A 21,201-nucleotide genomic window follows, 5' to 3' on the forward strand; every position below is an offset into this window, starting at 1 on the left:
GAATCCAATCCTTGATCCAGCAGAAGGCAGCAGCTTCGAAGTATATCTTCAGGTCTGGTAGGGAAAAAAACCCTCTTTCTTTTATATCTGTAAGTAATTTATATTTAATTCTAGGCTTTTCCCCCTGCCAGATAAATTTAGACAATGCCTTCTGCCATTCTTTAAAACATTTAACATTATCAATGATTGGTAGAGCTTGAAATAAAAACAACAATCTTCAGCAATGCATTCATCTTTACCACCGATATTCGGCCCATCAATAAAAGTTTTAGATTTGACCATATCTCAAGATCTCTCTTGATTTCATTCCATAATTTTTCATACAGTGGTGCCCCGCAAGACGAACGCCTCGCAAGACAGAAAACCCGCTAGACGAAAGGGTTTTCTGTTTTGGAGGCGCTTCACAAAACAAATTTCCCTATGGGCTTGCTTCGCAAGACGAAATGTCTTGCGAGTTCCTGCGGGTTTTTCCCCCTTTTTTCCTCCTTTTCCTAAGCCGCTAAGCCGCTTATCAGCTGATCTGCTGATAAGCCGCTTATCAGCTGATCCGCTAAAAGCCGCTAAACCACTAATAGCGCTAATCTGCTAAACTGTCAATGGGCTTGCTTCGCAAGACGAAAAACCGCTATACGAAGAGCCTCACTGTAGTTATCTTTAGACAAATTCAAATTCTTCACCGATAAATTCACACCCAAATATTTAACTTTTTTCACAGAAACAAAGCCTGTCCTTTCAAAAAGGGTTTTTCTTTCCTCATTATCTATTTTTTTTCCTAAAACTTTGGTTTTGCTCTTGTTTAATTTAGATCCTGCTACCTGCCCAAACTCTTGAATCAGCTCCAGTGCTTTTACTGCACTGGTTTCTGGATCTTGTAAAGTTAAAACCAAGTCATCAGCAAAAGCCTTTAATTTATATTGCTTGGATCCTACTACAATTCCTTTAACCTCCTCCTCTTTCCTCAACATATTTAACAAAACCTCCAGAACGGAAATAAATAGCAGAGGGGAAAGCCGCCATCCTTGCCTGGTTCCTTTCTCAATTCTGATTTCCTCTGAGACCACATTATTAACAATGATTTTGGATTTTTGCTCAAAATAGATCGCATTAATGCCATTTAGAAATTCCTGGCCAACCTCAATTCTTTCTAAATTTTTCATCATAAATAACCAAGAAATATTATCAAAGGCCTTTTCAGCATCAATAAACATTAACATTGCTTTACAATTTCTTTTCGCTTCCAGTCTTTCTAATATATCAATTATATTTCTAATGTTATCTTTCATATGTCTCCCAGGCAAAAATCCTGCCTGGTCCTTATATATATAATCTGATAGAACCTTTTTCAATCTGTTGGCCAAAATATTTGCAAAAATTTTATAGTCTACATTAAGTAATGAGATTGGTCTATAGTTTTTTACATCAGATCTATCTTGATCTGTTTTTGGAATCAGAGTAATAAGTGCATCTTTCCAGGTTTCGGGAGTTTTGTCCCCTCTTAGAATCTTATTGCACACATCTGCCAACGGTTGAATTAACCAGTCTTTCAATATTTTATAGTATTTTGCAGAAAGACCATCTGGTCCCGGGGCTTTGCCTAACAGCATCTTATTTATTGCCATCTCAACCTCCTGTCTTGTAATCATGCCATTTAGTAGGAACCTTTTATCCTCGGGAATTTTCTGCATTTCGTTTGCCTCAATAAATTGCTCAATTTTATCCTTCTCTTCTTTACCTTTTTTATACAGCTGTTTAAAGTATTTCTGAAAACATTTTCTTATATCTGCAGGGGTTTCCATAGATTTCCCATCAGATACAATATTTGTAATAGTGCTTTGTTCTGTCCAACAATTTCCCACATTTATTTGCGGATTCAAAATTTCTCTGATTCATCATTTTAATTTTCCATTCTATTTCCTGGTTAGTAATTTGAGAAAATTGAATCTGCAATGCTTTAATTTCTTTTGGAATCTATTGACTCTTTCTCTATGTCTTTTATTTGAGTCAGACTTTTCTCTTTTTTCTCATTCTGTATATTTTTCTTTATCAAATTCTGTTGTATGATGAAACCTCTCATTACTGCCTTACTTACATCCCAAATGACTCTTGCTTCTACCTCTGTATTCATATTTAGTTCAAAATAATCTTTTAGAGTCTTTTGGGCCTTACTAATCGTCTGTTCATTCCTCAACAACTCATCATTCATCCTCCATCTAAAGGAACCCTGCAGGTATAATTTCATCTCCAAAAACACTGCATTATGATCTGAGCAAGTCTTAGGGCAAATTTCTGTTTTAGTGACCCTAGGAACCAAGCCTCTGGATATCCATAAATAATTGATTCTTGAGAAAGATTGATTTGAATTTGAGAAAAAGTATAGTCTCTCTCCATTGGATTTTGTAGCCTCCATATGTCCGACAAATTGTATTTATCAGTCATATCAAAGAAAATCTTTGGTAATATGCCGGAATTTGGGTTTTTTTGTCTCTGTGTTTTATCCATTAATGTTGATGCTACTCCATTAAAATCTCCCATTAAAATCAATTTGTAATCCATATAATCCATGAGTTTTAAGTCCAGATTCTTAAAGAAAAGAACATTTAAAAAAATTAACCCCTAAACAATACACCAGCCTAAGATTCTTTTCAGCAGCCTCAGCTTTTGTAGCTGGAGTCAATCTGGGCTTCACCCTCCCAGGCCAGGTGGAAAGAGGTCTGCAAGGCAGGGAGCAGGTTTTCCAGGACTCATGACCAAGAAAGTCTCTAGCAACCTCAACAGCTCAGCTTTTGTAGCTGGAGTCAGTCAGGGTCCTGACCTCCTCCATGATAAACCTTACTAGTCATATAGGAGTTACAAAAGACAGACACAAAAATAAGAAATTGATACAGAGGGAAACTTTAAATAATTTTTAGCATGCTAGAGCTCATTCTTGAAAAGATGTAACTTGTTTATTTGTAAAGTTACAAATTACACATATATTTGTATTTATGTTTATATTCAAGAGAAATTAATGGGAATTTGAGAGAAAAGAAACATTACAGGGGGGAAAGAGTTGGATGCCTCATACATACACCGCATGCCACTGCTCCCTGTTTCCTTTCAAACCGCCTTTGAAGCATCCCATGGTATATGTGAGGGGGTTGTTACCACCTTAGTGTTCCGTTGTGCCGAAAGCGGTTTTGTCATGCCGGCCACATGACCTGGAAAGCTGTCTGTGGACAAACGCCAGCTTCCTCAGCCTGAAGCGAGATGAGTGTCACACCTCTTAGTCTTAACCATCCAGGGGTCTTTTACCTTTTACCATTCCCTTTTCTTTCTATATGCCAATGACTATATTGAAGGAAAACCATTCCCTTCCAAAAGCCTTAAGCTGGCAAGTGCTTTTGTCAGGGCATCCTTCACATCCTTGTTCCTCAGACTGTAGACCAGAGGATTGAGCATGGGGATCACTACCGTATAGAACACCGAGGCCCATTTGTCTTGGTCCAAGGAATAGCTGGAGCTGGGCCGAAAATACATAAAGAGCATTGTCCCATGGAATAGCCCAACAGCCGTAAGGTGGGAGGCGCAGGTAGAAAAGGTTTTCTGCCTGCCTGCAGTGGAGTGCATTTTTGTGATTGTGCCTAAGATATAGATGTAGGAAACAAGAATCATGCCAATGCTGCCTCCTATAATGAAACTAAGGAAGGTAAATATCAGAATCTCATTGATGTATGTGTCAGAACAGGAGAGTGCCAGTAGGGGAGGTATATCACAAAAGAAATGATTGATGGCATTAGACCTGCAGAATGGTAGCCGAAATGTACAGCAAGTGTGTATCATTGAATCCACAATGCCCATAAAGTAAGCTACAGCCATCAGCTGTCTGCACACTCTCTTGGACATAAGAACCGAATAGTGAAGGGGCTTGCAGATGGCCACGTACCTGTCATAGGCCATCAAAGCCAGCAAAAAGCATTCTACATCAGCAAATAAGCCAAATAAATATAGCTGTATAGCACAAGAATTATAAGCAATACTTTTACTCTCAGCTAAGAGGTCAGCCAGCATTTTGGGAGCAATGACTGAGGAATAACAGAGGTCAACAAATGAGAGGTTGCCCAGGAAAAAATACATGGGGTTGTGAAGCTGAGGTTCAACATAAATTAAGACAATCATCCCAACGTTCCAGATTACAGTGATGACATAAATCAGTAGGAAGACCATAAAAAGAGGGAGCTGCATTTTTGGATTATCTGTGAATCCCCGAAAAATGAATGCTGTTATCACCGAATGATTTCCTTTATCCATTATTTTTTGCAATGGATGCTGAGATAAGGACGTTTGCTTTCTCTGGAATTTTCTTTCTGACTTTTCCTAGCAAGGCAAGAAAAAAAAGCAAACAAATGTGCTTTTTAACAGTTTACTTGAGTACAATCCTGGAATGGGTTTTATGGGTTCACATCCTATTGGGTTCACACCATTTTCATATGTCAGTCCCATTGTAAAAAAAACTTGCAATGTGTTTGAGCTGTGAATGTGGCGGACGTAAATGCGCTTCCCATCTCTTGGGAGGCGTGCAATTAGTGCCAGCACCATCCATTAAGAGTTTGGGTGTAATCTTTGACACCTCCCTTTCCATGGAAGGGCATATTGCAACTATAACAAAGGCGGCATTTTTTCATGTCCGCCAAGCTAAGCAGTTGGCTCCTTACCTCTCTCGCCCTGACCTAGCCACTGTGATCCACGCAACAGTCACCTCCAGACTTAATTATTGTAACTCTCTCTACATGGGGCTGCCCTTGAGACTGACCCAGATACTCCAGAAGGTGCAGAATGCCGCAGAGAGACTCCTTACAGGGTCCTCGCCATGGGATCACATTCACCCAGTGCTATACAGTGGAGTACAGGATCAGGTTTAAGGTGCTGGTTTTAACCTTTAAAGCCCTATACAGCTTAGGACCCTTGTACCTACGGGACCGCCTCTCCTGGTATGTCCCAAGGAGGACCTTACGGTCTTCAAATAAAAACATATTGGAGATTCCGAGCCACAGGGAGGTTAGGCTGGCCTCAACCAGAGCCAGGGCTTTTTCAGCCATGGCCCCGATCTGGTGGAACGCTCTGTCACAAGAGACTAGGGCCCTGCAGGACTTGGCATCTTTCCACAGGGCCTGCAAAACAGAGCTGTTCCACCAGGCCTTTGGCCAAGGCACAGTCTGACCCCTCTCTCCTTCTGTAATCCTCTAGCCCAATGGTTGCCATTAATTTGATTTTGAATTGATTTTAGAATGAATTGATTTTAGAATGCATTTCAATTAATTGATTGTGATTTTATGTAAACTGTGTTACTTTTATGGTTGTTAGTCGCTCTGAGCCCGGCTTCGGCTGGGGAGGGCGGGATCTAAATAAAAAATTATTATTTATTATTGTGTGTGGGATCTGTATGCACAATAAACATGTATGCATGTGTCAATGCACATATACAATGGCCACAACCAACTTTGGCATATTTCCCACAGAGAATTGGCTTACTATCAGTTTGGCCCTCAGGATGAAAGTTAGTCACCCCTGATTTAAATGGTACAAATATATTATTTATTTCATTGCATGTAATTCTCATTATTTTTACTAAACTGAATGATTTTTATAAATGCGTAAAGATAAAAATAAGCACTGTAGAATTTCCCGCAGCTGAAGTGAGGCAATAAACACTGTGGAGAGTCAGAGTGACATTTAATCACTAGAAGACTCAGTTCTGCTCTTTTAAGTTGTGTACAAGTAACTCAATCATATTTGGCTGTTAGACTGGGCTCAAGATAGATTCATAGGTGTCAAGGTCTTGGGTGCCCAAACACCCACAAAATTCCCCATATAGGAATCGGACACCTACAAAATGCAGCAGCGGGGGCACATGGGACATCAACCGCACATGCCCCCACAGCGTGCACAGCCAGGCACCCGTGGTTCCAGAGCCAAGCCAGTGTGTCTGGATGGATTCATGTTTCAGAATAGTCTTCATGAAATGAGATTCTGAGAAGAAGAAGAAGAGGAGGAGGAGTTTGGATTTGATATCCCACTTTATCACTACCCTAAGGAGTCTCAAAGCAGCTAACATTCTCCTTTCCCTTCCTTCCCCACAACAAACACTCTGTGCGGTGAGTGGGGCTGAGAGACTTCAGAGAAGTGTGACTAGCCCAACGTCACCCAGCAGCTGCATGTGGAGGAGCGGAGACGCGAACCCGGTTCCCCAGATTACGAATCTACCTCTCTTAACCACTACACCACACTGGCTCTCAGAGAATGGTTTGGGAGGATTTTGAACCACTCTGGATTTGGTAACTCTCAGTAATCAAGCTGGTCTGTGATGTTAATGTTCTCAACATAAAATCCCACATGGTTCACCACGGTCAAATGATTGCAAACAGTGACCTCAAAGTGGCCACGCATGTAAGTCTAGCCTTAGATTTCTGCTCCTCAATTAGCAAACTTACCTGGAGTATACTGTGTGGTTTCTTCTCTGCTTTCAGAATCTGTAAGTAGACCAAGAGGTCTTAAATGCCATTTGGTGGCTTCTGGGATAGTGTCCCTGAGGCACCTGAATACCCCTGATCCTGGGAATTGCATACACTGTTGTGTGAATATCCTAGCAATTAAGCTTCCTATTTTGTTTTCGTAGATTTTTTAAGCTGTGGGTTGCTTGCCTCCCTGATCACTTTATAGTCAGAATCAGCTAACCAGCTCTACTGACAGTTTCGCATATATGCCTCTGTAATTTCCATCAACAGTAGTAACTAGCTCCCCAGTCAAGGGCAACTAATGAATGCTACCAAAATGGCAAGGGAGGTGCTTAGCTCATACTATATGGAACACATCCACAACCAGATCTAGTGAGACAATCCAGGGAAAAGAAGCAGGGTAGAATTATTATTATTATTATTATTATTATTATTATTATTATTATTATTATTTAAATTTCAAATACAGGATATCTTTATCTTCAGGTTACAGACTCTACTAACCCAGAAATAGTACCTCAGGTTAAGAACTTTCAGGATGAGAACAGAAATCATGCGGCGGCAGCGGGAGGCCCCATTAGCTAAAGTGGTACCTCAGGTTAAGAACAGTTTCAGGTTAAGAAAGGACCTCCGGAACGAATTAAGTTCTTAACCCGAGGTACCACTGTATAAAAATCTTATTTGGTGAAAGTAATTGGATAAAGTGTTATTATTTCCCTTCCACCTTTTTCTCTCATGCAAAGCTCTGCTTCTGTATGCACCATGCTGGGTCCCAATTCAGAATCAATGCATGAAGAAGAAAGCATGAAGTGTCAGGCATTAGAGGATCCACCCCACCCCACCCCACAGCAGGTTGCCAGGAATGGATAAGACAAAGAAAAGTTCTTACCAACTGCTTTTTATTCAATATCCACAAAGATAGGCTTGGAAATGCAACCTCTTGGAATAATGGCGTTGCCCCAAGTGACTCTTCACCTCCTCCCTCTCTCTCTTCATGCATCATCACTGCGGGTGCTAAGAAGTGCCCTCTGCCTCTGAGTGCTCTGCTCTCCTACTTTCAGTGGTCACTGGATTCTGGGAGAGGGGGGTCTGGAATGCTTTCTATTTTTTAAAAAAAAATATTTTTTTATTGAATGTTCAAATTATAACAACAAATTTTTCACAAATCTTAACTGAACAATTTATATATCCATATCCCCCCCTTTGGCTTTCCCCATATTTCTGTACTAATTTATTAAACAAATTCTATACCCTGCTGATTTTACCTTTTATATTGTTGTGAAAGTTTAGTCATAACCTGCCAATGGGTCCAAGTCTTTATATTGTCTTTTAATATAGTTTATAAATGGTTCCCACTCCTTTTTGAAATCGATGTTGTCTCTCTCATGTATCCTCTCTGTCAGCATAGCCAGTTCTGTGTAGTCTCTAAGCTTGGCTTGCCATTCTTCCTATGTTGGCGTTTTCTCTGTTTTCCATACTTGTGCTAATAAGATTCTTGCTGCTTTTGTCAAATACATAAATAATCTCCAATTTCCCTCTCTTATATCATGATCTAAAATTCCGAGCAGGAAAGATTCTGGTTTTTTCACAAAGGTTTTTAGAATGGAATGCTTTCTAAAGACACTGTGTCTGTCAGTTGTCGCCCCTCTTCTCCCATTATTTCCCAGCTTTTCCCCTCATCTGCCTCTGAGCTGTCATCTCCTCAAACCCCTGTTGTAATTCTCAACTGTCTTCTTCATCTCTGGAAGGGTCAGGCTGGGGAGGCAGTCTCCACCATTCCTCCTCTGCCCAGTCCCTGAAACGCAAAGTCCAAAGTCCTGGGTGAAAAGGAATGTTTTTGCCTGGCCCCTAAAGGTGTAGAATGAAGGTGCCAGGCAAGTCTCCCTGGAGAGAGCATTCCACAAACAGGCAGCAACTGCAGAAAAGGCCCATTCTCATGTTGCCACCCTCCAGACATCTTGTGGAGGAGGCACACAAAGAAGGTGATGAGCCAGTTGATGCTTGTGCATTCACTGAAGGACCATTGCTTTAGCAGATACCTCTGTTAACAGGGAGGGAAGGGAGTTTTGCCAATTTGCTCTCTCCCTTGCAGCCCCTTTCCTCTTCTGGGAGACCATCCCACACTCTGGAGCCAATATTTAGGGGCACTGGGGAGTATAGGGAATAGGAGGAATGTGTGTGTGTGTGTGTGTGTTCAATTAAGTTTTACTTAAAGTAGACTCGGGGTTTGTCCACTTTTCCACTTGCCCCATGCCTTGAAAGCATGGGTCCAAACAGTTTTCTCCTTGCCCTACTCCTTTCCTAGGAAAAAAACCTCACTCTTTAGTGCTAAATCAGAGCAAACATCCATCTGGAGAAAACCCAAATTGCCGTTTGCTCTGATTGATCGCTAAAGAGTGGTTTTCCCCAGGGGAACAAGAGCAGGACAAGAGGAAGTGTGGCTAAGTCCTCATTGGAATTAATGAAGTGACTTTCAAAGAGGAATTAATGAAGTGACTTTCAAATTCATGGAAGAGAGGGCTATTGATGGCTACTAGCCTACTAGTCTGTAGCTATGCTCTGACTCCACAGTTAGATACAGCATTGCTTCTGAAAACCAGTTGCTGGAAACTACTCTTGTGCTTAACTCCTGCTTGGGAGTTTCCCTCTGGCATCTGGTTGACCACTGTAAATACAGAATGCTGGACTAGATGGGCCATTGTTCTTATGTACACGCACAAAGCCAGTTCTCATCTTACTCTGAATGTGTGGAGGTTGAAGATGGAACCAGCAGATGTGGTCCTACTCAACCTCTACACAGACAATGTGAGTTGTGTTGACATTTGTAGCTTAGCCTATACAGTAATGTAATGTAATAGTGGATCTCCCCTTGGGATCCCAGTGAACCAAACTTGGGATGATTTTGGAAATACCTCCGTGGAATTATTAGATGTAAGCCTTGCACAACACAGTGGGGAAGAATCAGAGCTAGGAAGAGTAGAGCACACACTTTGCTTCCAGGTCTCTGGTTCAATCCATAGCTTTGCCAAGGACTGGGAAGCAGCCCTGCTTAAGACAGTGCCAGTCAGTGTAAATCAGGAGTGGTGAACCTGCAATCCTCCAGATATTGTTCTATTATAATTCCCATCCGCTCCTGCCAGCATGTCAGATATGTTCCCTGTATCGGGTGTATCTGATACTTCGTACTTTTTTCTGGCGGTACACAACAGTACACATTACTGGCGCTGTTTTTTCATCTCCTTCCAAAAGCTTCTGCCCAGAGCATTCTCTGGCAGGATCTGAGAGCCCTCCCTTGTGTGGTAACTACAAGCACCATTTCTTCTAGAAAAAAAGAGTACTGAGACAAATGAAGCAATGGCCTGATTCAGCAAATGACAGATTCCTATATTCCACATTTTGCAAAGAAAATTACCTTCTTGGTAACATTCAGTGACCAACATTTCTCTGAATCTGTGAAGATTTCGTAGAGCATCAGTGCAATAGCCCTTGAGAATCAATTTTATCACTTTGTTTAGTGAACATTAGAAGGAATCAGGAGATTTGATCACAAGGGATATTCCACATGAGAGAGGTCTCTAAGAGCCATTCTATCCCTATGAATGCTGCTTTAATATCAGAAATTTCAAGATCACTTCTACTACACTCTTGGTGTGGACACAAAATGGTTTCCAGAGATCCCTAGCAAATGAAAAGATTATACCCCCAATATCCATGTTGTTTAAAATAATTCAGGAATGCCACAGAACAAAAGTGAGTCAATATTATATTTACTTATGAGAGATAATGAATGTTTTTTGCAATGTTCAAACTGGGCACTACACATGAGAGGCAGTGATAAATTATCTCCCTTGCTTTAATATATTGCAGAAAATGTGCCCTAGAGTAGCACATCTAATACAGATTTGCAAATTGTGAAAAGCTGGACTATACTGAGCAGAGGGGAAAATACTGACGGAAGGAAAGATTTTCGCAGACTTCTTTATGTCAGACAATTTTGATTAAACCTGGAAACAGGACACAGCTTGCAGCATGCAAGAGAAGTGGCACAAACCTCAGTTATCCACAATGCATAAAGCTTTTCACAGAATCAGAATTGTAGAGTTGGAAGGAATCAAAAGGGTCATCTAGTCCAAATCTCTGCAATGCAGGAATCTTTTAGTGAGATATAGATTCTCCTTGCAGGCTTCCAATTGCATTGGAGAATAGCTGCTTTAGACCAAATCAGATCAGTGGTGCATCTAATAGAAGAGTGATTCCTGAATCTTGAGGCAAAGGGGTGTAATGTAGGATCTGTACATGGTGGCATAGGTTGAATTGGACACCCCTGAAGCATGCTGTGGTGCTTGAGGCATTTAAAAAATGCAGACAAGTGTCTTCTGAAAGCAATAATGATGTCTCTAAGTATACCATAGTGCCATAACACTAGAGTGGGGTTGTGGAAGAAGGGAGATCATACGCCACTGTGGGAAGAGAGCAGAAAGGAAGCTCCACTATGACTGACAGGTCCAGCTTGTAATGAGAGGAGATGATTTTACTAGAAAAAATCAATCCCTTTTAGTACTTTCCTCCCCAAACTCAAATTTAAGGGTACCTAGCACTGTAGGTATCCTTTTGAAATTTGACAGGATTCATGCCTGCAGAGCACTTTCCTTCAAAATTAATTTAGTTCTTCCCTCAATTTTTTAAAAAAGTTATAGACTTTTCCTTCATTTGTTTCTTCCTTCCTTCCTTCCTTCCTTCCTTTCTTTCTTTCTTTCTTTCTTTCTTTCTTTCTATCAAATTTTAAAGTTGACCAGCACAAACGTCCATGGACCTATTTGCCTGTAATCAGACAAACTTCATTTACCATGAAAGGAGGCCCAAGTGCCTGAAAATTCTATCCACTTCTGTCTCATCCAGTCAACCTCATGTTTGCCTGTATTAGCATTGTGCTTTCCTTTGCCACCTCCGGTAGCAGCCAAAGAATTCTGCTCTCAGAGCTCCAGGCTGCAAGCGGGGTTCCCTACCAACGTACCCTTTTTCTGAATTACAGATCAGATTTCATCAGCAAAGTGGATATAATCAACAGATGATTGACATAGCAGAGAAATGGATAGCAAAAACCATACAAAGGTAAATGAGTTTGTCCTCTTGGGATTAGTGAACAGCCGTGAACTGAAAGCACTCTGCTTTATTGTGATATTAGTTATGTATTTAGTCACCCTGACCGGGAATATTGGGATGATCCTCCTAATTAGGATCGACCCTCAACTCCAGAAACCAATGTATTTCTTCCTCAGCCATTTGTCCTTCCTAGATTTTGGATATTCCTCAGCCATTGCCCCTAAAATGCTGGAGAATTTTTTAGCAGGGAAGAAAACCATTTCCTACAAAGGCTGCGCTGTGCAGATGTATTTTTTCGTCTTCTGTGCAAGCACCGAGTGCATCCTCCTGGCAGCAATGGCATATGACCGGTATGTGGCTATCTGCAATCCTCTGCTGTATATGACTACTATGTCTCCCAATATGTGTTCTCTGATGGTGGCTGGATCCTACCTGGTTGGCTTCTTGAATGCAATGACCCAAACAATTTCCACTTTCATGCTATCTTTTTGCGGCTCTGTCATCAACCATTTCTTCTGTGATGTTCCCCCGCTATTGGCGCTTTCCTGCACTGACACAAGCATCCATGAAATGGTTCTCTTTGTATTTGCTACAGTCCTGGGCATATTCACTTCAGTGGAAATTGTGGTGTCATATGCCTTCATCCTGTCTGCAATCCTGCAAATCCACTCAACAGAGGGGAAGCGAAAGGCTTTTTCAACATGCGCCTCACACCTGGTGGCTGTCACTGTCTTCTATGGAACAACGGTCTTCATGTATCTTCGGCCGAGTTCTAACTATGCCATGGACCAGGACAAATGGGTTTCTGTCTTCTACACTGTGGTGATTCCCATGCTTAACCCCTTGATCTACAGCCTGAGGAATAAGGAAGTGAAAAATGCCTTGAGAAGATTTCAAACACTGAAATTATCTTTCAGGTGGAGCATGAGAAGCTTATAAATACTAAACTCTGACAAACTGAGCCATTTTATTGAAATGTGTGATCTAATGCACTGTTAAGAGTGTTTAAGAAATTGGGGGATAGAAATAGGTAGTGCTAAATGCAGTGGCTTGTATGCAGGATTGTACCCAAAACACTCATTAGAATAAATTAACATAGACAATAATTACTATGTAACACACTGTAGAGTAAGTTATGATTCTGCAACTTCTGTAAAGATACGCATGACATGAAGAACTGGTCACCCTTGATTGCTTGAGCATCTGGGATTCATGAAGAAATGCTTGCTGGAGACCTAACACACACAAAGAACACTGTCCTGGCCACCAGAAAATCTAGGTCTTACTTAATGGTTTTCATTTTTTGTGTCATAAAAGTATAAAATCCAATAAAAATGTAAAAAAAAAAAAAATCTGGTTCTTTCTGAACTGAAATATGACATGAATAAATCTAGGTTTGGCTTTCATAATTTCTTTTAGGAAAATATATTTTAAAATATTACCAAAACCTGAAAATTTAGGGGGGAAAGCTCCCAACCTTATACATCATTATTTAGGGAAGTTTTTAATGTTTGGTTTTTTTATGTTTTTAATATTCTATTGGGAGCCACCCAGGGTGGCTGGGGAAACCCAGTCAGATGGGCAGGGTATAAATAAATTAGTAGTGGTAGTACAGTAGTAGTAGTATCTGGTGATTGCACTTTGAAAGTCAGCCTTATCCTTAAAGCAATACTTGGTGGGTGTGTTTTGGTTTTTTATTTATTAATGTTTATTGGTTTAAATTCAACACATACACACAAAGAACATTTAGGGAAAAAGCAAAGAAGAAAACAAAAATAAAACAGACATAGCAGCAGCAATATTTGGTTAGAGGTTGGCTAGTCAGAAAATCTGACTTATCTGATCTCTTTCTGATTGGCTGAAGGATTCAAAGAATGGTCCACTTGCTTCTTTGTCACCAGTTCCCCTTTAAGCAAGTTAAGTGGGGAACCATCCAAGATCCATCTTGATTGCTAGTAGACAAAGTAGCTTCAGGGTGCAATGCCAGTCCCCCGAGCAAGGGTTGAGGGAGCGCAGCATTGGGCTTTGGTTATTTGCTCTACACACTGCAATATACAGGGTGGGACAAATCTCTAGTCCAGCACATCCCCCCCCAAAAAAAAAATGAGGGGTGCTCAAATGGAGCAATTTAACTTGAGTATTGAGGCTGAGGTGAACTCCACTGCATAGAAGGTAAAGGTAAAGGGACCCCTGACCATTAGGTCCAGTCATGGACGACTCTGGGGATGCAGCACTCATCTCGCTTTACTGGCCGAGAGAGCTGGCATACAGCTTCCGGGTCATGTGGCCAGCATGACTAAGCCGCTTCTGGAGAACCAGAGCAGCACACAGAAACGCCGTTTACCTTCCCACCGGAGCTGTACCTATTTATCTACTTGCTAGGTTGGCAGGAACTGGGACCAAGAAACAGGAGCTCACCCCATCGCGGGGATTCGAACTGCCGATCTTCTGATCAGCAAGCCCTAGGCTCTGTGGTTTAACCCACAGCGCCACCTGCCTCCAAAAACAAGCACAGACCTCACCCAGCCAGCAGAAGGTTGAAACATACTATCATCCTGCATAGGCAGTGTTGTCGCACCCTCGGGGTGCTCTCCAATGAAGAAGTTCCATTGGCTCAAGAATTTCCATAGCACTATAAAACTTTTTCCCCCTCTTCTCTCCCTGCATACCCTTATACTTCCCCCAAATCTGCTCCAGAGGGCTGGAGAACCCCCAGAGCTTATTTAGGGGATGGACATGGGAAGTGGAGAGAGAAGTTAAGTTCCATTGCACAGCCAGAAGCCTTTGCAATAACAGAACTATTTCGTTGGTTGCCACCCTTTGATCTGGAACTGGCAGCAAGGAACACTGCATTTATCCAAATCATGGACTCAGGTCAAAACTGGCTTTATTGTACTATTTGCTGCTATGTTGGAATACATGACCTGATATGAAATTACTAGCGCGCTCAGCATCGGGTTCGAGTTTGAGCTCTGAGCTGCTTAAGACAGACTCGGCACCTGGAGAGGCAAAGCAGGAGTAACAGGAGGCGTAAGTTGCCCCTACTCGGGTAGATTTCCCGGGAGCAGAGGCTCAGCGGTGCAAAAAAGGGGTTTCCCCACACTAGAACTGGACTTTAAGACACTTTAAAAATAAGAAATTTAGGGGAGAACCTCAGTGCAAGGGAGCGAGACTGCTCTCCGGTGCCTTCAACTCCAGACCCCATGAACTAGTGCTGGACACGCCAGTAAGATATTGACACAAATTCAAGGAACATTCCCCCACCCATATATACAGTGAGAAAGGGGTTATTTAAGCCTCAACAATACATCAGAAACAAAAAAAGGGGGAAACTAACAAACAGATAATGGCAAATAGGAATGGCAGGAAGAGCGACACAGCGGCCACTAGTGGAAGAAGAAGACATAACAGCCAAGAGACATAATACTCAAGAATAGTAGGAAGAGCGACACAGCCACTAGTGGAAGGAAAAGATATAACAGCCAAGAGGAAAAGTATATAGCCATACCCGCAACGCCAATACTTGCTTAGAGGAACTGTAAAGCATAAACATCAGATACAAATAAAGGGAAAAATTAAAATTCCAAATATATCCAGCATAAAGATAAAATTAATTACCCATAAAAATTAGATCCAATTAAACTTCCCACAGGGGAGCTCCCAATAGTTTTAATCTTTGGAGACTATACAGAATCCAAGCCAGAGAAACAGAATCGAAAGACAACTGAACTCAGTCTCAAAATTACCAGCCATCCAATAATATCCAAATACCCAAATGGGTTCAAAGAGAATGCAATCAACAAATGGCCAAACTTTAATTGCCAGCCAAGCAAGGAGAACTTCAGTGGCAGAAGGTGAAGCAAGTACGGATGTAAAGGATTTGATTATTGCAATGCATAAAGACTTAGGGGACAGAATAAACTCAGTAGACGGAAACATAAAATCACTGGAAGAGAAAGTAGTAACTATGGGCAATAAAACTGAAAAAAAACCTCAAAAAACACATTTGATTCAGAATATTTTTTTGTGTGTTTTCCTCCTCTAAAAACTAGGTGCGCCCTATGGTCAGGTGCACCCTATGGTGTGAAAAATACGGTAGTTAAACTATGGAATTCACTCCTGGAAGAGGCAGTGATGGATGCTAACCGGGATGAAAGAGGGTTATAGACAAATTCATAAGTTGACTTCCGGAGGCGGCGCCTATCGGTAATGGTGGGTTCCCTCTGACAGGAGGGAGAAGCTCCGTGGAAATCGGGTCCACCGCTGCAGCGAAGCGGAGGACCCTCAAAAGACCCGCAGGCGGGAGAAGCCTGGGGCCGTGGGACTCAGTGGGCACACCGCGCGCCCCCCCCGAACTGTCAAAGGAGCCCTAAAAAGAGCTCCGGAGCGGAGCGGGGGTTTGGCGCTGTGCTGGGAGTTGATCGCTACTTCCACGGAGCGAAGCTGCACAGCAATTGCCGGAGAGCGCTGACCTTTTTCCTGTGAAACACCGATCTGAAACATCTACCCGTGAGTAAGATCTGGGGAAATCGTGAAGGATCAAATAATAAGACCCAATAGAAGTGAATTTGAACTTGACTTTGATACTTTGATCCGGGACTTTGATCTTGAATTTGAACCTGAAATCGGCAGAGTCTAAACAGGAAGCCCGCTTTGCCGATCTGTAGACAGTTTGAAAGCAAGGGATAAAGAAGCTTGGAACCAAAGAAATGGACTTTGTTATAAAGAGCTAAATTGCATTGCCTGACAGGAGACCCCCCCCCTTTAAAGAGAAAGGGGGGATAGAACCCACCACTCAATCTTTGATCCTGGACTGCCTTAAGTAACTGAATGGCCACCCTGATTGCACCGCTTTAGAGACATTGTAAGCATTACATTGGAAGCACTACTGCAGACTTCTGCAAAAGAATAGCTACTCTTTTAAGAGAAACTTTCAGCCTGTAACTGTTGCTTTTTGAGTAACATTGATATGCTAGCAAAGATACTGTTTTAAAACTACTCATCCAGGATACATTTTGCTACTCTGCTCCCCTAGAGGAACTCTTTGTTATAGCTGGGGATTTTCCGCTGCAGCTGTTATTTTTGTTCAGTGCTGAGAAATAAACCTGGGAGCTGTGAGAACTGTGTGAGTGACCCTGACTTTTCTGAGACACAGGAATGGATCAAGACAATCCACAAGATAAGTCGCAGGAGAAGGCACAAGAGAAAGAGAAAGAGAAAGTAATAAAATATAAAACCAGACAACAGTCGCAATTGCAGACACAGCAGCAACAACACTATAGAAGAGCACCTGTAACAGGTCTTTCTGCTTCACAAGCTACAGAAAGAGAAGAATTTAAGGGAGCAAGACCAGCAGGACCAGAATCTACAACACTGGACAAGATCCTCTCAGCTCTACAGAATCTGACAGCTAAGATAGACTTAAATACCTCAACTATCCAAGACCTTGGACAAAAAGTGAATGACGTAGGACAGAAAGTGAATTCCAATACCCAGGCAATTGACAGGTTACTGCAGGAATCCAAGGAGACCAGACAGACAGCAGAGGAAGCCAGGGAGAGGGTTTTGGCGGTAGAGGAAAAAATACCGCCAATAAACAGAAAACTGGATGATTACAAGGCACAATTCTCTCTGATTGAACTTAAGGAAAAACAGGCCAACTTGAGATTAAGATCAGTTCCAGAAACAGAGGAAGGAGAACTAGTAGAGTTTCTCGCATCGGAATTTGAGACCTTTTGGGGTCTAGAATCAGAAGAATTTGAGATAGTGAGTGCCTTTCGGCTGGGAAGAGTTAAAAGGAAGAACAGAGCAAGGGACTGCTTGATTTCATTAAGATCAAAAGAAGAAAGAGACAAAATACTGGGCCTGCATTATAAGAAAGCACTGGAGATTGGAAGTGAGAGAATTGAGATTTTTAAAGATATCCCAAAATACCTACTAGACCTCAGAACTAACTACAGTGACTTGGTTGACCTACTAAGGAAGAACAAGATCTTGTTCAGGTGGGAATTTCCACAAGGCCTCTCGTTTACATTTAAAGGAAAGAAAATAAAGATAAGATCAAAGGAAGATAAAGTGAGTTTCCTGAAGGACTTTGGGGAAGAACTACGAAGGGAGGCAAGAACAAGAGATTTGGAGATACTAGGACTGGGACCACCTGATCTAGACAGACACCCCTTGGGGTTGAACCGACTAGAGAAAGAGACACAACCATCAGAACAAGAACAACTTTTGGGAGCAGTGGGAGGAACTGTACAATAACTACAACATGTCTCTGCAGATGTTAACTTGGAACATCCGAGGTCTTAATTCCCCTAGCAAGAGGAAGAGAATTTTTCATGTGTTAAAAAAGGAACAATTGGATTTGATTTGCTTACAAGAAACACATATAACAAGACTCCACAGGAAATTATTGGTAAATAAGAGACTAGGCCAAGAATTTATCTCATCGGACAAAGTTAAAAAAAGAGGAGTTGTGATATATGCAAAAGAGAAGTTGTCACCAAAATTTCTTTTCAAGGATGAACATGGACGATTTGTAGCAATTGAAATACAAGTACAAGGAGAGAAAGTATTAATAATTGGAGTCTACGCACCTAATGAGGGGAAATCAGAGTTTTACAAGAAACTGCATGAGACGCTGTTGGATCATATGGACCAGAACATTATTTTGATGGGAGATATGAATGGAGTTGTGTCAACACATATAGACAAATCTGAAAGACAGGTAGTTACAAAAGATGGAAGACTACCAAAGACTTTTTTTGAAATGACAGACAATATGGACTTGATTGACATTTGGAGAACTAAAAACCCCCTAGGAAGGGAGGGAACTTTCTTCTCTGAAGCTAATATGACTTGGACAAGAATTGACCAAATTTGGATTACAAGAGGGATGGCACCCAAGATCCGGAAGGTGGAAATCTGCCAATTGAAAGCCTATGCAGATGACCTCGTTTTGACACTACAGGAGCCAATCCCTAGTACTAGAAGAGCTTTGGAAATAATACAAGAATTTGGTCAGGTGGCAGGGTTTAAACTTAATAAATTAAAAACTACGGTTCTGGGGAAAAAACTTGACACCAATAGAGAAGGAAAGGTTTCAGGGAGAAACAGGGCTAATAGTAACGAAAAAAGTAAAATACCTAGGGGTGAACATGACTTCGAAGAATGCTAACTTATTTAAAGACAATTATGAAAAGTGTTGGTCTGAAGTGAAAAAAGATCTTGAAATATGGACAAACCTAAAGCTTTCCTTACTGGGTAGAATTGCAGTTATTAAAATGAATGTATTGCCAAAATTGTTGTTTTTGTTTCAAACCTTACAAATAATTGACAAGATGGACTGTTTCAAGAAGTGGCAAAAAGAAATTTCTAGATTCGTCTGGCAGGGCAAAAAGCCCAGAATTAAATATAAAATTCTTACTGATGCAAAGGATAGAGGGGGGTTTGCCCTGCCGGACTTTAAACTATATTATGAGGCGGCAGCTTTTTGCTGGCTGGAGGAATGGCTACTTCTTGAGAATACAGACATTCTTGATTTGGAAGGACATGATAATGTTTTTGGATGGCATGCATACTTATGGTATGGTAAGGAGAAAGCTCATAAGGCGTTTAAAAACCATATTGTCAGAAAAGCATTGTTCAATGTCTGGGTCAGATATAAAGACTTTTTGGAGAATAAAACTCCAAGGTGGCTTTCACCAATGGAAGCTAAGGCCTTGAAAAAACTTAATATGAGATCGAACTGGCCAAAATATTGGGAAATTTTGGAACAGGATGGGGACAAACTGAAATTGCAGAGTTATGAGAAACTTAAAGATAAGGTGCAGGATTGGTTACACTATTTCCAAGTAAGAGAGGCCTATAATTCGGACAGGAAAATTGGCTTCCAGGTGGAAAAATCGAAGTTGGAAACAGAATTGTTAGAACCTAGTGCTAAGATATTGCCGAGAATGTATAACCTGTTGTTGAAATGGAATACTGAGGATGAAACGGTTAAATCTGCTATGATAAAATGGGCACAAGATATTGGTCATAACATCATGTTTGCTGACTGGGAACGGTTGTGGACGAAACGGTTGTGTATGAAATTTACGGCATGTAATGCCTTAAGAGAAAATATTATGAAAATGATTTACAGGTGGTACATGACCCCAGTCAAGCTAGCAAAAATTTACCACTTACACGATAATAAATGTTGGAAATGTAAAGAAACGGAAGGAACATTCTTTCACCTTTGGTGGGCCTGCCCAAGGATTAAGGCTTTCTGGGAAATGATTTATAATGAACTGAAAAAAGTATTTAGGTATACTTTCCTGAAGAAACCAGAGGCCTTTCTCCTGGGCATGGTCGGCCAATTGGTGCCAAAGAAGGATAGAACCTTTTTTATGTATGCCACAGCAGCAGCAAGAATACTCATCGCAAAGCACTGGAAGACACAAGACTTACCCACCCTGGAAGAATGGCAGATGCAAGTTACAGACTATATGGAACTGGCAGAAATGACCGGCAGAATCCGAGATCAAGGAGAAGAGCAGGTGGAAGAGGATTGGAAGAAGTTTAAAGTTTATCTACAAAAACATTGTAAAATTTATGAATGTTAAGGGCATTGTAAATGAAATGAAGGGGTTCCAGTGATTAAGATAAATAAGAGTATAAAGGTAAAGATAAAAAATGAATTTGAATAATATGATAATTGCTGAACTAATTTTAAATTGGAATACATGAAAGGAAAGCGGGTGGAAGCAAGGAAAATAAGATCTGGAAGGTTACTAATTCGAAACAGAGTTTGTTTTTAATCTTGAATTTTCTTTATGTTTTTTATTGTCGTTTTTTTTTTGTCTTTTGTTGGTATTTTTCGTTGTATGCGTTTGTTGGTTTTTTGTGATTTGGGTTGTTTTTATTGTTGTTAATTTTCGTGAAACTTAATAAAATATTATTTTTTTTAAAAAAATAGACAAATTCATAAGATGCCGACTAACCCTGATGTCAAACCTTCCCTGTCAAAGGCAGTTGTGCCCCTGAGTACCAGTTGCTGGGGGACACAAGTGCAGTGGCGTAGCATGGGTTGTCAGCACCCGGGGCAAGGCAAGTAATTTGTGCCCCCTAACCCGTGGATTTGCGCCCCCTAACCCTAACCCCCAGATGTTGCACCCGGTGCGGCCGGCACCCCCTGCACCCCCCACGCTACGCCACTGCACAAGTGGGGAGAGTGCTAGTGCACTCAAGTCCAGCTTGGGAGCCTCCCAAGAGGCCTCTGGTTGACCACTGTAAGAAGAGGAGGCTGGGCTAGATGGACCATTGACCTGATCTAGCAAGACTCTTCTTATGTTCTTAACTGCTACCAGAAGTCACTGGCGAAGGAAGAGGTGTGCGGGGGGAGCGCCCCCGGCAGCAAGATCCCAGCAGGGTGCCATCGTGGCTGCCCCCCCCACTCACGCTGGGCACCACACCCTTATGGACGGCACTGTTGGCATACAACCAAGGAAGCGGGGGCAATTGGCAGGCAGCTGGCTCCATTCAGCCGGTGTCCCGGATGAACTCCAGTCCTTGGTGCAGCATGAATCAGCGACCCAAACGTCAAAAGCTAGGCCATGCTCTTATC

The 21,201-nt window shown here is 41.6% G+C and overlaps 2 protein-coding genes across 2 annotated transcripts; one reads left to right on the forward strand and one right to left on the reverse strand.

Annotated features, from left to right (window-relative positions):
- Positions 1-3,327: 3,327 nt before the first annotated feature.
- On the reverse strand, positions 3,328-4,287 carry LOC310851671 (olfactory receptor 5AR1-like; the record flags this gene model as incomplete). Its single annotated transcript, XM_083754294.1, has 1 exon — positions 3,328-4,287. The coding sequence occupies one exon, from the start codon at positions 4,285-4,287 to the stop codon at positions 3,328-3,330; it is 960 nt and encodes a 319-aa protein (XP_083610420.1).
- Positions 4,288-11,579: 7,292 nt separating this feature from the next.
- LOC310826484 (olfactory receptor 5AR1-like) lies at positions 11,580-12,577 on the forward strand (the record flags this gene model as incomplete). Its single annotated transcript, XM_083701466.1, has 1 exon — positions 11,580-12,577. The coding sequence occupies one exon, from the start codon at positions 11,580-11,582 to the stop codon at positions 12,531-12,533; it is 954 nt and encodes a 317-aa protein (XP_083557592.1). The 3' UTR covers positions 12,534-12,577.
- Between the last annotated feature and the right edge of the window lie 8,624 nt (positions 12,578-21,201).

This window comes from Podarcis gaigeae, assembly GCF_964106915.1.
Source record: "Podarcis gaigeae genome assembly, chromosome: 1".
NCBI classification, from domain to species: Eukaryota; Metazoa; Chordata; class Lepidosauria; order Squamata; family Lacertidae; genus Podarcis; species Podarcis gaigeae.